This window comes from Coloeus monedula (assembly GCF_965178545.1).
Source record: "Coloeus monedula genome assembly, chromosome: 2".
Lineage (NCBI taxonomy): Eukaryota > Metazoa > Chordata > Aves > Passeriformes > Corvidae > Coloeus > Coloeus monedula.
Window position 1 is genome coordinate 23,912,430 of NC_138782.1, and position 14,683 is coordinate 23,927,112.

Below are 14,683 nucleotides of genomic sequence, written 5' to 3' on the forward strand. Positions count from 1 at the left end.
CTGAATTGCTTTTTATTCACCCTAAATATTAAATATTTTGCTTTAGTATATAACACCTAGATTGTATTTCTGTCAGTTGACCAATCCATAAAAACAATCAGGGATTTTTGCCACAGTTAGGTGGAATGGAGATGCTACCTTTCATATTCTTTCATATCTTATCTCTGTTAAAACAGTGCCTGAAAAAAAGAGATCTGGATCATTCATGCTGTCTCCCAGTTGCTGGGGATGCAGACTACTGGAATGAAGACTACTGCCCATCTGTCTTGTTGAAACTCTGCTATTGGGTGTAGGGGAAAGTCTCATTTACTGGGAAAAAGAGAGCAGGTGCTGTTGTAACCCGGGGCTGACAACACTTTCCAGGCTGGGGTGAGGCTGTGTGCATGGCAGCAGCACAGAGGGCAAGAGGAGAAGGTGCTGAGTTCCGGGCGTTCGTGGCTGTGGATGTACGTTGTTTGTTGTTCATCAGTGCAGATACTCAGCGTGGGCGTCAGAATGTGATCCTGCTGCTATTTTCTAATACAGCTTCATTTATTGATACTGCAGCTGTTGGACTGGACTGTAACGTGAAGTGACAGCCATAGCATTGCAGTTGGCATTTGGAGGAGTGATAAGAATTCTTGTTTACTTTGTAAATGTGGTAGGTCAGATTTGTCAGCCTTGGCCTCATGTGTTACATGAGAATAATACACAGTGTTTTGTTGTTCTTTTTCCTAATTATATCAGTTTTTTTCCAGAACTAAATTTTTGATTCTTCTCTTTTCCATTGTGCAGATCACACCCCTGAGAGTTCTCCATGTTGATCAATGGCAGGATTCTGTTATATAGGAAAAAACACTCCATACTAGTAATGATGACAGATACAATTAAATTAATTCTTTGCTGTTTCCTTTGATGTACACAGATTTTCTCCATTAATATTGATGGACCTCAGAGTCACGAGCACATGTTGGGGGTAGGGGGAGAAAGACCCTGACTGTTGTATTTTGCTCTTTGTGGAGCTGACTATATCACTTTATGCTTAAATGTAAGGAAAGCTGCTGACAGTTTTGATATATTAAATTATAACTGAGAACTAATTCAGGGATCAAAGATGCTCTTTGGGAGACATCACTTTATTGGTAGGAAAAATCATTACCTTTTTTCCCACTCTCATGTATTTGTACTGTATGTCTTGGAAATATCATTCCCTACAGTTTCTGAATCTTGATGTTTAATTTAACGCAAAGGTCTTTGAGCAGCACAGTGGGAAGGGGGGCTTCTGTTAGTGAAACCTCGTAGAAGGAAATTGAAATGTACATGTTTTTTTCTCATTTATCAAAGAAGAGCAAAAATCTAAACTGACATTTTATATCAAATGAATTATGAACTGTGTACCTCGTACCTAAGGGAACAACAACTAAATTAGACTTTTGTTAAAAAGAGAGAGAGAATAAAAATAGGCTTTTAATAAAATATACAGTCATTTTTGGTATTTTGTCTGAATCTGACGTGTATTGTACTTTGCAGATGAAAACTTGAGAATATAGGCTACATCAAAGTCTATATGCTTTGAATGCCATAGTGTGAATTGAGAAGCAGGTTAAGTTGACACACAAACCAGAGTTTCTACTTAATAGATATTGTTGCTTTGATATTTTTGTTTTCAGCCGTGTCCAACTCAGGTGAACAGGAAAAGATAATATGCTTTTTAATAGCGTGAAGATTGGAGCAAAATAGTTTATGGTTTGTTAGGGGTTTTTTTTAGGTTATTTGGGCTTTTTTAAACTTCCATTCGTGAGAATATGGTTGCTGCTGAAACAAGCTTTCAGGGAGAAAAATTTTACGAGACACTTGATGGCACCTTAAGAAGTCAGTTTTCAAAGAATTATGTACTCTGTATTCTACCGGCATGACTTCTACTGTCTTTAGGTGAACAACATTTCTTGCAAGCAAAGATAAGACTCCCAGTCTTTAAAGTTAGAGTTTTTGACTAATTTTGACAATGAGTCAAAGTCTCTTTGTGATTACCATATATATCATAAAGAATTAAGTAGTAGCTGTGAACAAAAGCTAACTCTGTGTTGCCTTGATTACTAGGAGCAGGAACACTAGGGAACCTCTTTTCCTCCTCTTTCTGCAAGTAAGGCAAGTATTTGAGAGGGAGAAATTCTGTTCTGGCTGCAGTTGTTTCGTGGCCAAAAGGTAGTCCAGTGACCTGGATCTCACAGACACCTGTAGGATATTTAAGATGTAATAAGACTGCACCACCCACTGTGCATAGTGGCTCCCTAAAACCAACTAATCTGTCATCTTGTCGGATCCATTTTCTATTTATGGGAACTCTCAAGCTTAGTTTCCATCAGAAATGGTAGTATTTCACACCATCCATTATGTACTGAGAAGAAATTTATGGGTTAAAAATAACTACAGGTAATTTTATTGTGGAGCTAATTTATTTGCACCCCTGCATTGTTCTCCAGTCTGTACATACAGGGATATATAAACTGAGGCTTCTGTAAAAATGCACATCAGCTGGAGTTTTCTACCAACAGGGTAGCCTGTTCTTTAACAGTCCTCCAACACATCCATACTGCAGGAGTGCAGTGTGAAGAGATGTCTTATGTAATGAGACTTCTTATTTAGTGAGAACTTTCACATGTTTTCCAGTGTCTCATTTTCTTTAGCATTCAGTTGAGGCTGCTGTGTTTTCTTTGTTTCCTTTGCCACATTGGATGGAGATACAGAATTACAGAATCATTTAGGTTGGAAAAGACCTTTAAGATCACCAAGACCAGCCATTAACCTAACATGACCAGATCCACCACTAATCCGTGTCCCTAAGCACCATATCTGCAAGCCTTTTAAATACCTCCAGGGATGGTCACTCCACCTCTTCCCTGGGCAGTCTGTTCCAATGCTTGACAACCCTGCATAGCTAGTAATCATTTGCAGAAGCCATGCCCACTTGGTGCTTTCTGGTTTTGAGTATCCTTTGTTATCCTTTTTCCTTCAGTCATAGTATAAATCAATATTAAAAACTAATTTTTAACAGATTGTGCTTCAGAATGATGCATATGCTTCTTGTAACATCACCGCTTCTGTGTCTTTTCCTTTTTCTTTTAACTTTCTCTTCTTCTATGATGTTAGAATCTCCTTCAGAGAACTATTAGGCTGAAAAAGATTTAATTGGGAAATCAACTCATGCCATCTTCTTTCCTCAAAACTGTAAGTTATCTCATTTCCAATAAGCATTTGTTTAGTCTGATGGAGATTTGAAAGCTTTCTTGCAGAAGTTTAATCCCACTGCTGTATGTCCTGTTTCCCAGGACACACATTTCTGTGTGTCCTGGGAAACATTCTCTGTCTTTGCAAAACTTCTGCGAAGTTGGAGGTTGCTATATGCCTCTCCCTTATTGTTCTTTTAGCTACATAGGTTTAAACGTTCTTCCCTTGGCTTTTCCCAACCACGGGTGATAAAATCTGATTCTTTTGTTGCTTTTGGGAAGTCTCTGGATTTCCAGAGCTATCTAAGAACTGTTTAGTTTCAAACAGGAAGCAATAAGTTTAAAAGCCATCCTGCAGTTCTCTGAAATTGTGGCAACAATATTAAGAAAGAAATTTTAGTTTAGCCAGGAGTTTCCTCCCCAGCAATCTAAAGGCTCTCACCAGAGGTGTCTCTATCAGTGTAGAAGGTACCATGCTGGCCTCTGGTTATAGTTGTCTGATGCCAGATATTAATTGTAAAGAAAGCTGTAAGATTTTGATGATGTCAGATTCTTTCACCTTTTTCATTTAAAAAAAATAACAAAAGAACCCAAACCCTCAGAGAACCAACTACAAAAAAGTAATTTACTACTACTGCTGCTGCTACTACTACGACTACTACTACAAAAAACGCCCACAATCTCAAAAAACTTCCTGAATTTAATCTCTAAAGCTGCTTCATGCAGGAAGCTGAAGTTGTTGCATGAAGATAGACAGGATCTTGTTCCCTCTGCTCTTGCCGCATCTGTCCCCTTAAGTTAAAACAGACAGATCTGATAGTTTCTTAAAGCTATTTCACAGAGATATTTCATTTCCCAGTAGCCAGTCACAATTAACTAGCAGGAGCTGTTTGTTTAATTGCAGTTTCTGCCTTATCTTGTAATGCCATTACTTATGGTTTTTCTTCATAGTATTTTAAAAAAAATTAATTTTGTATATGGCAGTTATTGGCTAGCAATCCTTTTAAACAGTCTGATGAATAATTAGTTTTACTGGGCAGTTATAAATTCTAGCCAATGTCCTTACTACAGGTATTAAAATCATTAATCATTCCGCTAATTGCTTATTGGCATTCTTTTGTAGCTTTTAGAGTTTAGTAAAGTTCTTGCTGAGTAAGATGGACAAACCTCCACCTAACATGAGAAAGAAAGGCAGGTTACTTCTTATGGAAAAGTGAGGTGACAAATCTGTAAGACATTTTTATAGTGTTGACCTCATTAAAATGTAACATTTAGGAAAGGAGCATCTCTTAGACGTATTTCCACTTGAGACCCACACCCAGGTTGCAGGTGTTAAGGTTGCACATGAAGAAAAGTTCATTAAAAGGAAGGGAAGGTCTGATTGTTTTGGAGTTTGGTTTTTTGGGGGGTTTTTTTTTGGTTTTTTTTGTTTGTTTGTTTTTTGGTTTTTTTGGGTTTTTTTTTTTTTTTTTTGCTAGAACAATATTAATGAGGAATAAGTAAACCTGCTTTGGGATTTCAAAAAGAAAATTGTCTTACACTTTGGGTCTGCAGGTCATGGAGTAAAGCCCAAGTTGACTTTTAGGACCCTACTAAAATTATGCTCTGCAGCTTAGAATAGCAAATAGTGAAAGTACAGAAAAATCCACAGTTAGAGTTTACACACTTAATCCAGATAAAGATAAATTTTAGATTTTTTTTCAAACATCTTATTTTTATTTTTCTGAATTATATTGTGCCACACAAGTACAAGTAACATTAAAGTTTAATGCTAAAAGTGAATAGATTTACAAAGCATCTTTTCAAATGAAATTACTATTACAGCAGAGAGCAGAGGTATAAAACAGGATAGATCATGAAGAGAACAAGATATTTCTGCACGCTGTTTATGTTACACTTCTGAAAAGAAAATTTCAATGTGAGGTGTGAACAAGTTTGGACTTACTCTAAGTTTACGAAGGCTTTAAGCTACTCCTTTGTATCTCTCTATTTGCTTTTTTGCCAAAACACAGCTTTCTTTCTTGCCAAGATAAATGTGCCAGAGAGGGGAAAGCAAGAGGGCCACCATGAACCTTTCACATTGTATGTTCCAAACCACGAGGATGTGTGTTGAATAAGGGTGTGTCATTCTTGGTATATGTATTGTTAGATGGAGCTGTACTGTAACTGAAAACCTCTGGCAGTGAAATTATAAAATCAGAAAGAAAATACAAGAATATTCTGTGCATTCTCTAGTCACTGAGAGTGTGAAAAACAACATGGTTGCACATATATATTAAATGAAATAATCAAGAGCAATTGCTTATATTTGCTATACGCTGAGAAGGAAAAATAATGGGAAAGAGTTAAAAACCAACCCAGAGTAAACTTCTATGAACCCATGAAGATAAGAAACAAAAAAGGCAATTTTCTGCTTTGCCAAGAGATAAAGGTTTGTAACTAGCATGCTGTTCCAGTGATGACATATGGCCCACCATCACGGCCTCTCTTTCTCTGAAATGAAACTAAAGCACACGCCCAAGTAGAGAATTATGGGGAGTGCAATGACTGGAATTATTTGGGCTGAGCAAACCACTAGATAACAGGCATACCTGAGAAATCAGGAGAAACAAACATCAATGTGCAGAACATATTGCCATAAAATGTGCTATGATGAGATGATCTCAGTATGGGTACCTAAAATAGAAAATGAATCAGGAGTACCTAAAGAAGCACTACAATGAGATAAAGAAGTGGGGTCTGTGAATTGAACCTGGAAAAGAGGAAGAGTAATCATGACAAGAGCAAGACACTCATCTAAAGGCAGTTGGACTGGAATTTTTCCTTGCTGTTTTTGGTACAAACGGTGGAAAGCCTGTTTTCCTCCTTCCCTGTGGTTAAATACCTGCAGTTATCATTTGCGTCCATGTGTATGAAGTAGATTTTGATAAGAAAAAAATGCTAAACGTTTTTTATGTGCAGATGTGGCAAATTGTAGAGTTACGTATTCATAGCTCCAAACTCTTCCAGCTGCCTATCTGGAGATATTATGGATACATTGTGGTCAGTATATCTGATCTCTGTTGAAAGAGGTGACACTTCAAAGTTGGTGTGAGTTTGCACCAATTTTATAGATCTGTAATCAAGCTCTGCTGGTTTTTCTTCTTCTTATGAAAGATTAATAGTGCAGACATTTTTATAACTAAATAATCATTTATTGTCCTAATAGTAGTTCACCTTTTTATAGTCCTATTCAAAGTCATCTACTTTCAGAAAATTTACATTTCAGATAAATCCTTATGATAAATATAATGAATACCTCTAGAAAAAACTAAGCTTTCAACATGGAATAAGCATTTAAGCACAATCATTTCACACAGTGCTTGCTCCTAAAATAAACAAATACTTATAAAGCTGACTATTTTTGCATATGTTGTTTGAGGTGAAGAAATGGAGGCAAAAAGTTGAAACACTTTTCAAGGGCTGCTTAGCAGATTACTGGCTGAAGTGGGATCAGATCTTTCTCAATCCATCTGCATGTACCTGAGTATCTGGAATACAATATATCATTGTCATCTTGAAGCAGTCTTCAGTTTTTATTGTTTTGTGGAACTGTTTATTAATTATTTGATTAGAATTGACATCTGATTAAATATTTTATTCTGCCTTTGTAGTCTCTTGATATACAAAGCATGACTTTCTGCCCTGCTAAGTGAGGATTTACAGGTCTAGATGTTGATTCAGTAGGTTGCAAGTGGAGTGCTTGCCCCCTGAGGGTCATATTAAAGCTCGAGGGGAGATTTTTGAGCAACACTGCATCTTAAAGACGATATATCAAGCTGATAGATACATGGCTCTTCTGTTGAGAAATTCACAGTAGAATTATTGCTTGTTGCCAGTTATAACTTGGGTAGTAAGGAGTCTCTTGGGAATATGGACTGGATAAAAAGGGTTAAGCTGGGGGAAATGTTACACTGAAGACCTTGGTGATGAGGAATGCTTGAAATAGTCAGAGGATGTTTTGTGTGCAAATTAGAATTACCATTTTGGGGGGTAAGTGCTCTGCGGTTTTAATGAGCAAATCGTGATTAGTTTAATAGAGCACCTTTCTCATTATGACTCAGCAGAGACTTGACAATTTATTTGCTGTACCCTCCTGCCCCCCTGCCCCATTTCTTTGGAGAACACTCACTCGTACATCACTGACGAAATTCTCTGTGGGCTATAGGAAGCCTTTCAGATAAATACAATTGCTGTATATTGTAACGTTGGTTTGAAAGTAGTGGGCTTGGCTTGTTCTACAGGTCACTCGACTTTCACAGTAGAGATTTGTTCAAATTTTCTACTCTTCTCTATGCTGTGCTTTTGTTGGTAGAAGAGATTTGAACATTTAGCTGAGATTACCTGCACCATTAAAATAACATCCACACTGTGGAATTGTTATTGACATTTAGACAGCTACATCTTTGTTTTTCGATGAACATTCCTGTATCGCTGTAATAACCACCTCTATACGTACATACAGCTTAATCGGAGCTTTTACTTTGTAGATCTCAGAGAGCTTTACAAAGGAGGATAAGTATTATTATCTCCATTTAACAGATTGGGAAATGAAAGACAAAGGTGAAGTGATGTGTCCTGACAGAACTGCAAATAAATTTAACGCTTTTGCCTCCTCAGTGAGTTGCCTCATAACTGTCTCCTCAATAACATGAACTTTGACTTCCTGGCTTAATTACTAGGTCGGCTAATTAGATCCATTTTTAGATGTAGCATTTTTTGCTGTGTAGAATTTCTGTGTGAACATAAAAAACTGGTGCATTTTAAGCTGCAGACATTTTAGTTTAAAATGTCTAGGTTTGAGGGGATATTGACTCCTCCTGTTGGTGTCAGCTTAGAAAAAGTCTTAAAAACCCTCAGCTAAAGATTTTTATGTTAATTGCGTCATCTTTCTTGTGCTGTCTCTGTCTGTAAACAACTTCAGGAACCACCTTATAAAGGATGCCAAAATAATGCGTGATTATCTGTGCGTACTGTACTTTACATCTGTAAGTTTTCAAATCTCTTCTAGCACAAATCCAACAGTGCTTATGTTGCTGCTAAACAGAACAATGTTATGTAAGGTAAATAAATATATTCTCCATTTTACTTTGAGAGAGAACTTTATGTGCAGAGACATTTGGTGTACAAATGTTTGTTTTTCATGGCTCAGCTGGAGGGATACTGGGCTGTTTAAGTTAAACCAGCCGACTTCTTCCTTCTGAATTGAGGTGCTCATAGGCTCTTGATTGGCCTTGAAGGTGTTGGCACGGGATTTGCAGACCATGAACTTTGGTAGTCTCAGAGATTTTCCGGATTTGAAAATGGGCAATTTTCAGGTTTAGCTGGGATTTACTGGAGCCTTATTGCTTAGATGTAGATAGCAGCAGGAAGGAACATCCAAACGCAGTCAGGCTGGCTCAAGCCCCCATATTATATGTTTTCTTTTTTGCAGTGACAGAGAGAAGCAGAAGGGAATGAGAGAAGCTGGACATTCTGTTCTATTTCATCTTGTCCTGAAAAAAACCAGGAGGGCTGTAGGGCTTGGGGGCAGCTGTCAAAAGTACCTGATAGTAACTCCAGTACTCCAGAAGCCAGCTTTTAGTAAAAATTTTGGATGAGAACTGGCAGACCTTGAAATTAATGTAAAGGGAGCAAGTCTCTTAGGTTGGAGCATGACATGTCTTGTGCCTTTTCCTGTAATACAGTTTGGATCTGGAGATGAAAAATGTTGAAGTTCGCCAGATGTATAATCAGAGTAAAAATATCAGATGCTAGTTCACATATCTGTTAATGTATATATCAGTATAAATAAAAACTATTACATGTGACTGATGTCTTTCTTTTCAGAGTCGATGCCTCCTTTCACCTGTCTCAGGGAGAGAATGACTCAGAGAGTGTATCACAAATTCTGTTTCTTCCCTCTTAGTAACCACCTCATATACAGGTGGTAAATGAAAATCATAAAGCTTACTGTAAATTACTGTTTGCTCATCTTAAAACTTACAGCTTAGGCCCTGAGGCTTACAACTACACTTTAAGTTAGAGATCTGTGAGGCTGGTTTTTCTCCAATAGAGACAAGAAGAAAATAACAGCAATGAAGAAAAATTTCCGTTGTAAAGACCAAAGGATAAAAGCAAATGGTAACTACGGGACCATGAAAAGCAAAACTATTATACAAGAGTTTAAATGGCAAAGGGAGTAACTTTTCAGTGTTTTAACTCTAGAAAAAGAGCTACAGAGCAATGGCTACAGATGTGTTATATATAAAAGTTACAGATGTGTTTAAATACAGAAAGTTTTTTCAACAGATTGATTTCTTGTTAAAGAAAAAACAAAGCCATAAACTCACCGGTGTAAATTGGCATAGTCCTTTTTACTGCATGCAGTGAAATTTGCAGCAGTTAAAGGTCATTGGTGGTATCATTACTGACACATTTTGATCTGCACTTCCTTGGACTTCATAAAAATTAATTTCCTTAACAAAACAGTGGGCTAGAGACTGAGACTTTAGAGAATCTATTTTGATTTCTACTTAAAGATGTTCTTAACTTAATATTTCTTCTGTTTTTAAATTATTATTCATTTATAAGGGTGAGAAGGTATTTGAATGGTAAAAAGTCTGATCAGTTTTACTCATGCTGGGTAACATTTCTGTGAGCATTTCCTTACCTTCTCAGGGTGGCAGAGCTGGGCACAGGGAGAAGTAGATAATATTTGAACAGGTGGTAGAAAATATGTTGCTTCTGAATTACTTTTGGTGTTTGGAGGTTTGCTTTTAGCAAGATGATATTCACGTATTGGAAAGAAGAAAATTAAGAATCAGCATTGTTCAGTAGTGAAAATGTTAAACTAAATGGACCATGTTAACATTACTGTTGATCCTGAGGAGCAGTTTTTCCAGTATATGGAGCATTTTGTTTCCACGCGGCATATGTTCTCCATGGTTTTCTCTGCTCTAATTCATCCATGTTTTTCAACAGCTCCAGATGGCATGATGCCTCCAAGGCTTTCATCTGCCACTCCAACCAGTCTTCAGGTTGTCTGGTCTACACCAGTTCGCAACAACGCCCCAGGCACGCCCAGCTACCGACTCCAGATGCGGCGGAGGCGTTCTGCTGGTGACATTTTAGAGTACGCAGAGCGTAGCAAGACCACCATCCACTGCTGAGCAGGAAAAGTCCCCTTACCTTGAATACAGCTCACCTTTAGGGTGGCTAGTCTTGTTACAAGATGTAATGTTTTAGTCTTTCTTGACGTGCTGGGTTGTGTTCTGAAGTAACGTGTGCTGTTTTTCTTTGCAGTTTGCTTCCCAGCCCTACTGCTTCCTTACAACACAGAGTCAGAGACCTGCAGCCCTACACTGAGTATGAGATGAGAGTGGTTGCTTCCAATGGTTATGGCAATGCTTATAGCAACTGGACTTCAATGACTACAGCAGAGGACAGTAAGCAGTCAGATCTTACTTAACTGCCTTTAGCAGAAAATATAAATAACAGTCCAGCTGCCATTGTACATAATTTCTTTAAGTTATCTAGCTTTCTCTGTTATAGAGCAGTAATGCATTTCCTTCCCTAGTATTAATTTGAAGTAAAAACTCCTGAAGGATCAAGTATCTGTTGTCTTACATATTCATTAAAAAATATGGATGTTTACATATATCTTTTGTGAAGCAGTATCTTATTTCTGTATATAATATCCCTCCAGAAATATATGGTTTGTTTAAGATACACTGGTAAGTACAGCTTTATAAGTAGTGTTCCTTTATATTCAGGGACTTTATTCTGATTTCAGTCATATCAGAGAAAATAAGTTGAAGTTAATAGTACATGACAGTTATCTTATCTCTGTGTTGAGAATACTCAAGCTACCACAGAACTTTTCATTCCCAGTGATCTTTGTTTAATTCAAAGTGGTGACCTACTGGTATGAAATTGGGTTTGTCACTGTCAATCCCATCACTTTTGTTGTTAATAGTTCTACGTTCTGCAGTCTCACTCCCCACAATTTGTTCAACAGTCCCTTGATTTAGCAAACAGCTGTCAGTGTACAGGTACAACCAGTTAGCTGACAAGACAGAAGTTTGCACCTGATTCAATATGTAAGCAGAAACATGACAAAATTTGAGCTTGTTGTTCATAATACAAATAGAAAACACACAATTTCCAGGGGTTTTTTAAGAAAATGAGCTGTTAGCTTTCTTGTGCAAGGTAGCAGGATATTTAATATTGGTTTAGCAAATATTCAGTGCTGGTGATGCAACTTCATTTTAGTCCCTTCTCTAAATGGACGGCTGTCTATGTTGAGAAAACATTGAGCTGAAAATGTGTTTTCCCACAATTATAAAACATTTTTTCTTTGAAGCTGAGCAAATGATTCAGAACAGAAATTTATCTGATAAATTCATTTAAGCTCCAAAGGTATTAATGCTTCTATGAACACACTACCTTTAAGTAACCATAAGTTCTGAACTTCATCTTGAGACACCAGAGCTGTTATCTACCTGTAGAAATCCTTGTTGAGACTCACTTTTTTCATTATATTGTTTGCTAACAAAAGTGGGTACAATATTATTGAACTTGTCTGCATTCATAGTCAAAATGCAACCAGTCTCCTATGACTATTTTGTTCAAATTGCAGTAATTATTTAGGCCTGGTCTGATAGTTCACACAGTGTTTGTTTTCACATAGAAGGAGGACAGAAGTACCTTTCAAAGGCACCACTTGTTACTAATATAAAAATTATTTTTGTGCAAAGTAGTAGGTGTACAATTTTAAAATTCTCTTTTGAGGAGTTAGGGATATGGTGGAAAACCTACACAGGTGATGCATTCCTGTATAGTCTTCTTGAACACAGATGTAGGCCACCTGCTGCATAGAACTTGGATGGTCTGTGTGCATTAGCATGAACTGCTACCCTTTGCAAAACCTTACTGCAGATATGCCCTAAGTTAGTGTAGAAGGTAGATGTTGCCAAAGGAAACTTAAGAGCAAGAAAGTTAAAGTATAATGCTTCTGCCAGTGTTTATGCAATTAAAATACTTGAGACTGAGAAACAACTCGCCTCTTCGGCTGTGATACAGCATCTTGTTCCTTAGCTTGAAGCAAACTTCCATAGTTCACTTAGGAACTCCATGTCTCCAAGGGCAAAATTATCTTCCTTTAAATGTCCTCCTCCATTTGTATCAATACTGCTGAAGAATACGTGCTGATGTATCCCCAGTATCCAACAACCCTTGTCATTTAAAAAAAACCCACCCAACTTTCAGTGGTGACAGAGGACTCAGTGGTGTCATTGTGGAGAGCTGCCATCTGTGAAAGGATATTCAGCTCAATTGCTTAAGACTGAATGATTGTCATTGGGTCTAAGCAGTATTTTTGTCAAGGTCTCAACATGTTTCTTGTGAAACTGCCTATTCTGACAGTTTATTGCAGAAGTACACTTAATTCCTGGCCCTGCTAACCAACAGACTTTGACTTTTTAAAGTACAATTTAACGGTGGAAATTTCCCATATCTCTTACTCTGTTGAAATAGATGTGTGTGTACATGTTCTTATTGAATTTTATTCAGTGAATATATGTCTTTTTTGTTTCACCAAAGCATAAAGTGTCCGCAGGCAAAAAATACAAGTGTGTGTGTGTGTGTCTGTGTGCACACATACTTGACAGCAATACCTGTAAATCAACATATCCACTTTTAAAGTCAGTAGAGTTCCAGTAACACAAGCTGATGATTTTAAAGTACATCTGCATATTATATTTTATTTATGATAAATACCTAGTTAAACAGGAGGATATTGGAAATTATTAAGGAAAAATTAGCAAATGCTGCCATAAAAATCTGTTGTATCTGACAATGAATTGTCTTAATATACAGATTAGTAGGTTTGGGGTATTTTTTAATGCAAGGAAAAAAATGCAGTAAAGAATTTTTAAGTACTTTCATTTACATGATTGTGGCACTAGAAACTGATTCCATGCATTTTTTAAAGTCTAAAATGCCCGTGCCAGATTACAATAATATACATAGCTATGAATACTTTTAAACCTGCTAAACATGCATTAATAAAAGTTTTTTGTTCCAGTGATCTTGGTAAGTATAGCATCAGACTATTTACTGCCAGAATATCTACTGATAGAAACAATTGCTGAAGTTTCTGGATTAGAGCTTGCTTTCAGTAACTTGAATGTAAATTTAAGATAGCTCTCTTGAAATCAGTGTAATGACCACTGAACTGAGAGGTCAGTATGCACCATTGAACTGAGAGCAGAATTTCATACATTTCATTCAGAAATAAAATGAAATCCTCTAGGTATAGTAAAGGAGATACAGGTTAGGTTTTCCCTTTAGATATGGCAAGCCTTTGAGCTCTCTGGGAGTTGCAAAGACATTGGTTACAGTTACCTGAAGCTGCCTCAGTGACAGCTGCTGGGTTCTAAGGGTGTAGATTTAGGACTTACGAAGTTATACTGGCTGATAGCAATCCACACGGTGTAATTTTTGATCAGAGGGATATCTCCCAAATGAGAAAGGTGCTTTTTCTAGTGCTTGAGAAAATCCACCATGACTTGGACAAATTTTAAGATAGCAAAATTTCTACTTTAGCTTTTGAACACCCCAGAACCTGTCTGCAGCCCAGTGAGTTGCATACAGCAGGACATCTCAGTCACCAGTATGTTCTCTGCAGTGGCTACATTTCAGTTCTGTGGGCCAGTGTACAACTCCAGTATGGAGAGCTCTTACTAAAGGTCTTTTAAAAGTGTTTGGCTTGCACTGGGAGGAAGAGAAGATTTTGAGAGCTGCCTAGGAGGCAGTCCAATTTTTTATTTTTTATTTCTTGCGCAAGTGACTGCAAAGTCCATCTCTGTTATACATAATGAAGATTTAGGCCAGCCAGTGTTTCCTCACAATAAGTAAGGTGAAAAGCGCACAGTAGTCACTGGAGATCATTATGTATTGAAGTTGCTGGAGATAAAAAAACCATTAAAAAAAACCCAAAAAGAGATCTCCTGCAATGTATCATCTGAGTTATGCCCCTCTGGACTGCTTTGGTTCCAGGATGAAAAGCCCTAAGCAGAGGAGGGAGATCTCATCACAGTCTAAACTTCCTCATAAAGGGAAGAAGAGGGGTAGACACTGATCTCTTTGGCGACCAGTGACAGGACACAAGGGAATGGCCGGAACCTGTGTCAGGGGAGGTTTAGGTTGGGTATTAGAGAAAAGTTCTTCACTCAAAGGATGTTTGGGCACTGGAACAGGCTCCCCAGGGAAGTGGTCAGAGCACCAAGCCTGACAGAGCTCAGGAAGTGTTTGGACACCACTTTCAGGTACATGGTGTGACTCTTGGTGATGGTCCTGTGCAGAGCCAGGAGTTGTGCTTTGATGATCCTGATGGGTCGCTTCCAACTCAGGATATTCTGTCATTCTGCAATTCTCTTAAATCTTCCTGCTGTAGA

At 37.6% G+C, this 14,683-nt stretch overlaps 1 protein-coding gene across 1 annotated transcript in view; it reads left to right on the forward strand.

Moving 5' to 3' along the window:
* The window catches only part of USH2A (usherin), a gene marked incomplete at its 5' end in the record, with an annotated part of 385,998 nt that overhangs the window by 226,059 nt on the left and 145,256 nt on the right, over positions 1-14,683 (forward strand). The window contains 2 exons of the mRNA XM_082300920.1: positions 10,209-10,359; positions 10,530-10,672. Of these exons, the coding sequence (XP_082157046.1) occupies positions 10,209-10,359; positions 10,530-10,672 (294 nt within the window). The remainder of the gene's footprint in view (positions 1-10,208; positions 10,360-10,529; positions 10,673-14,683) is intronic.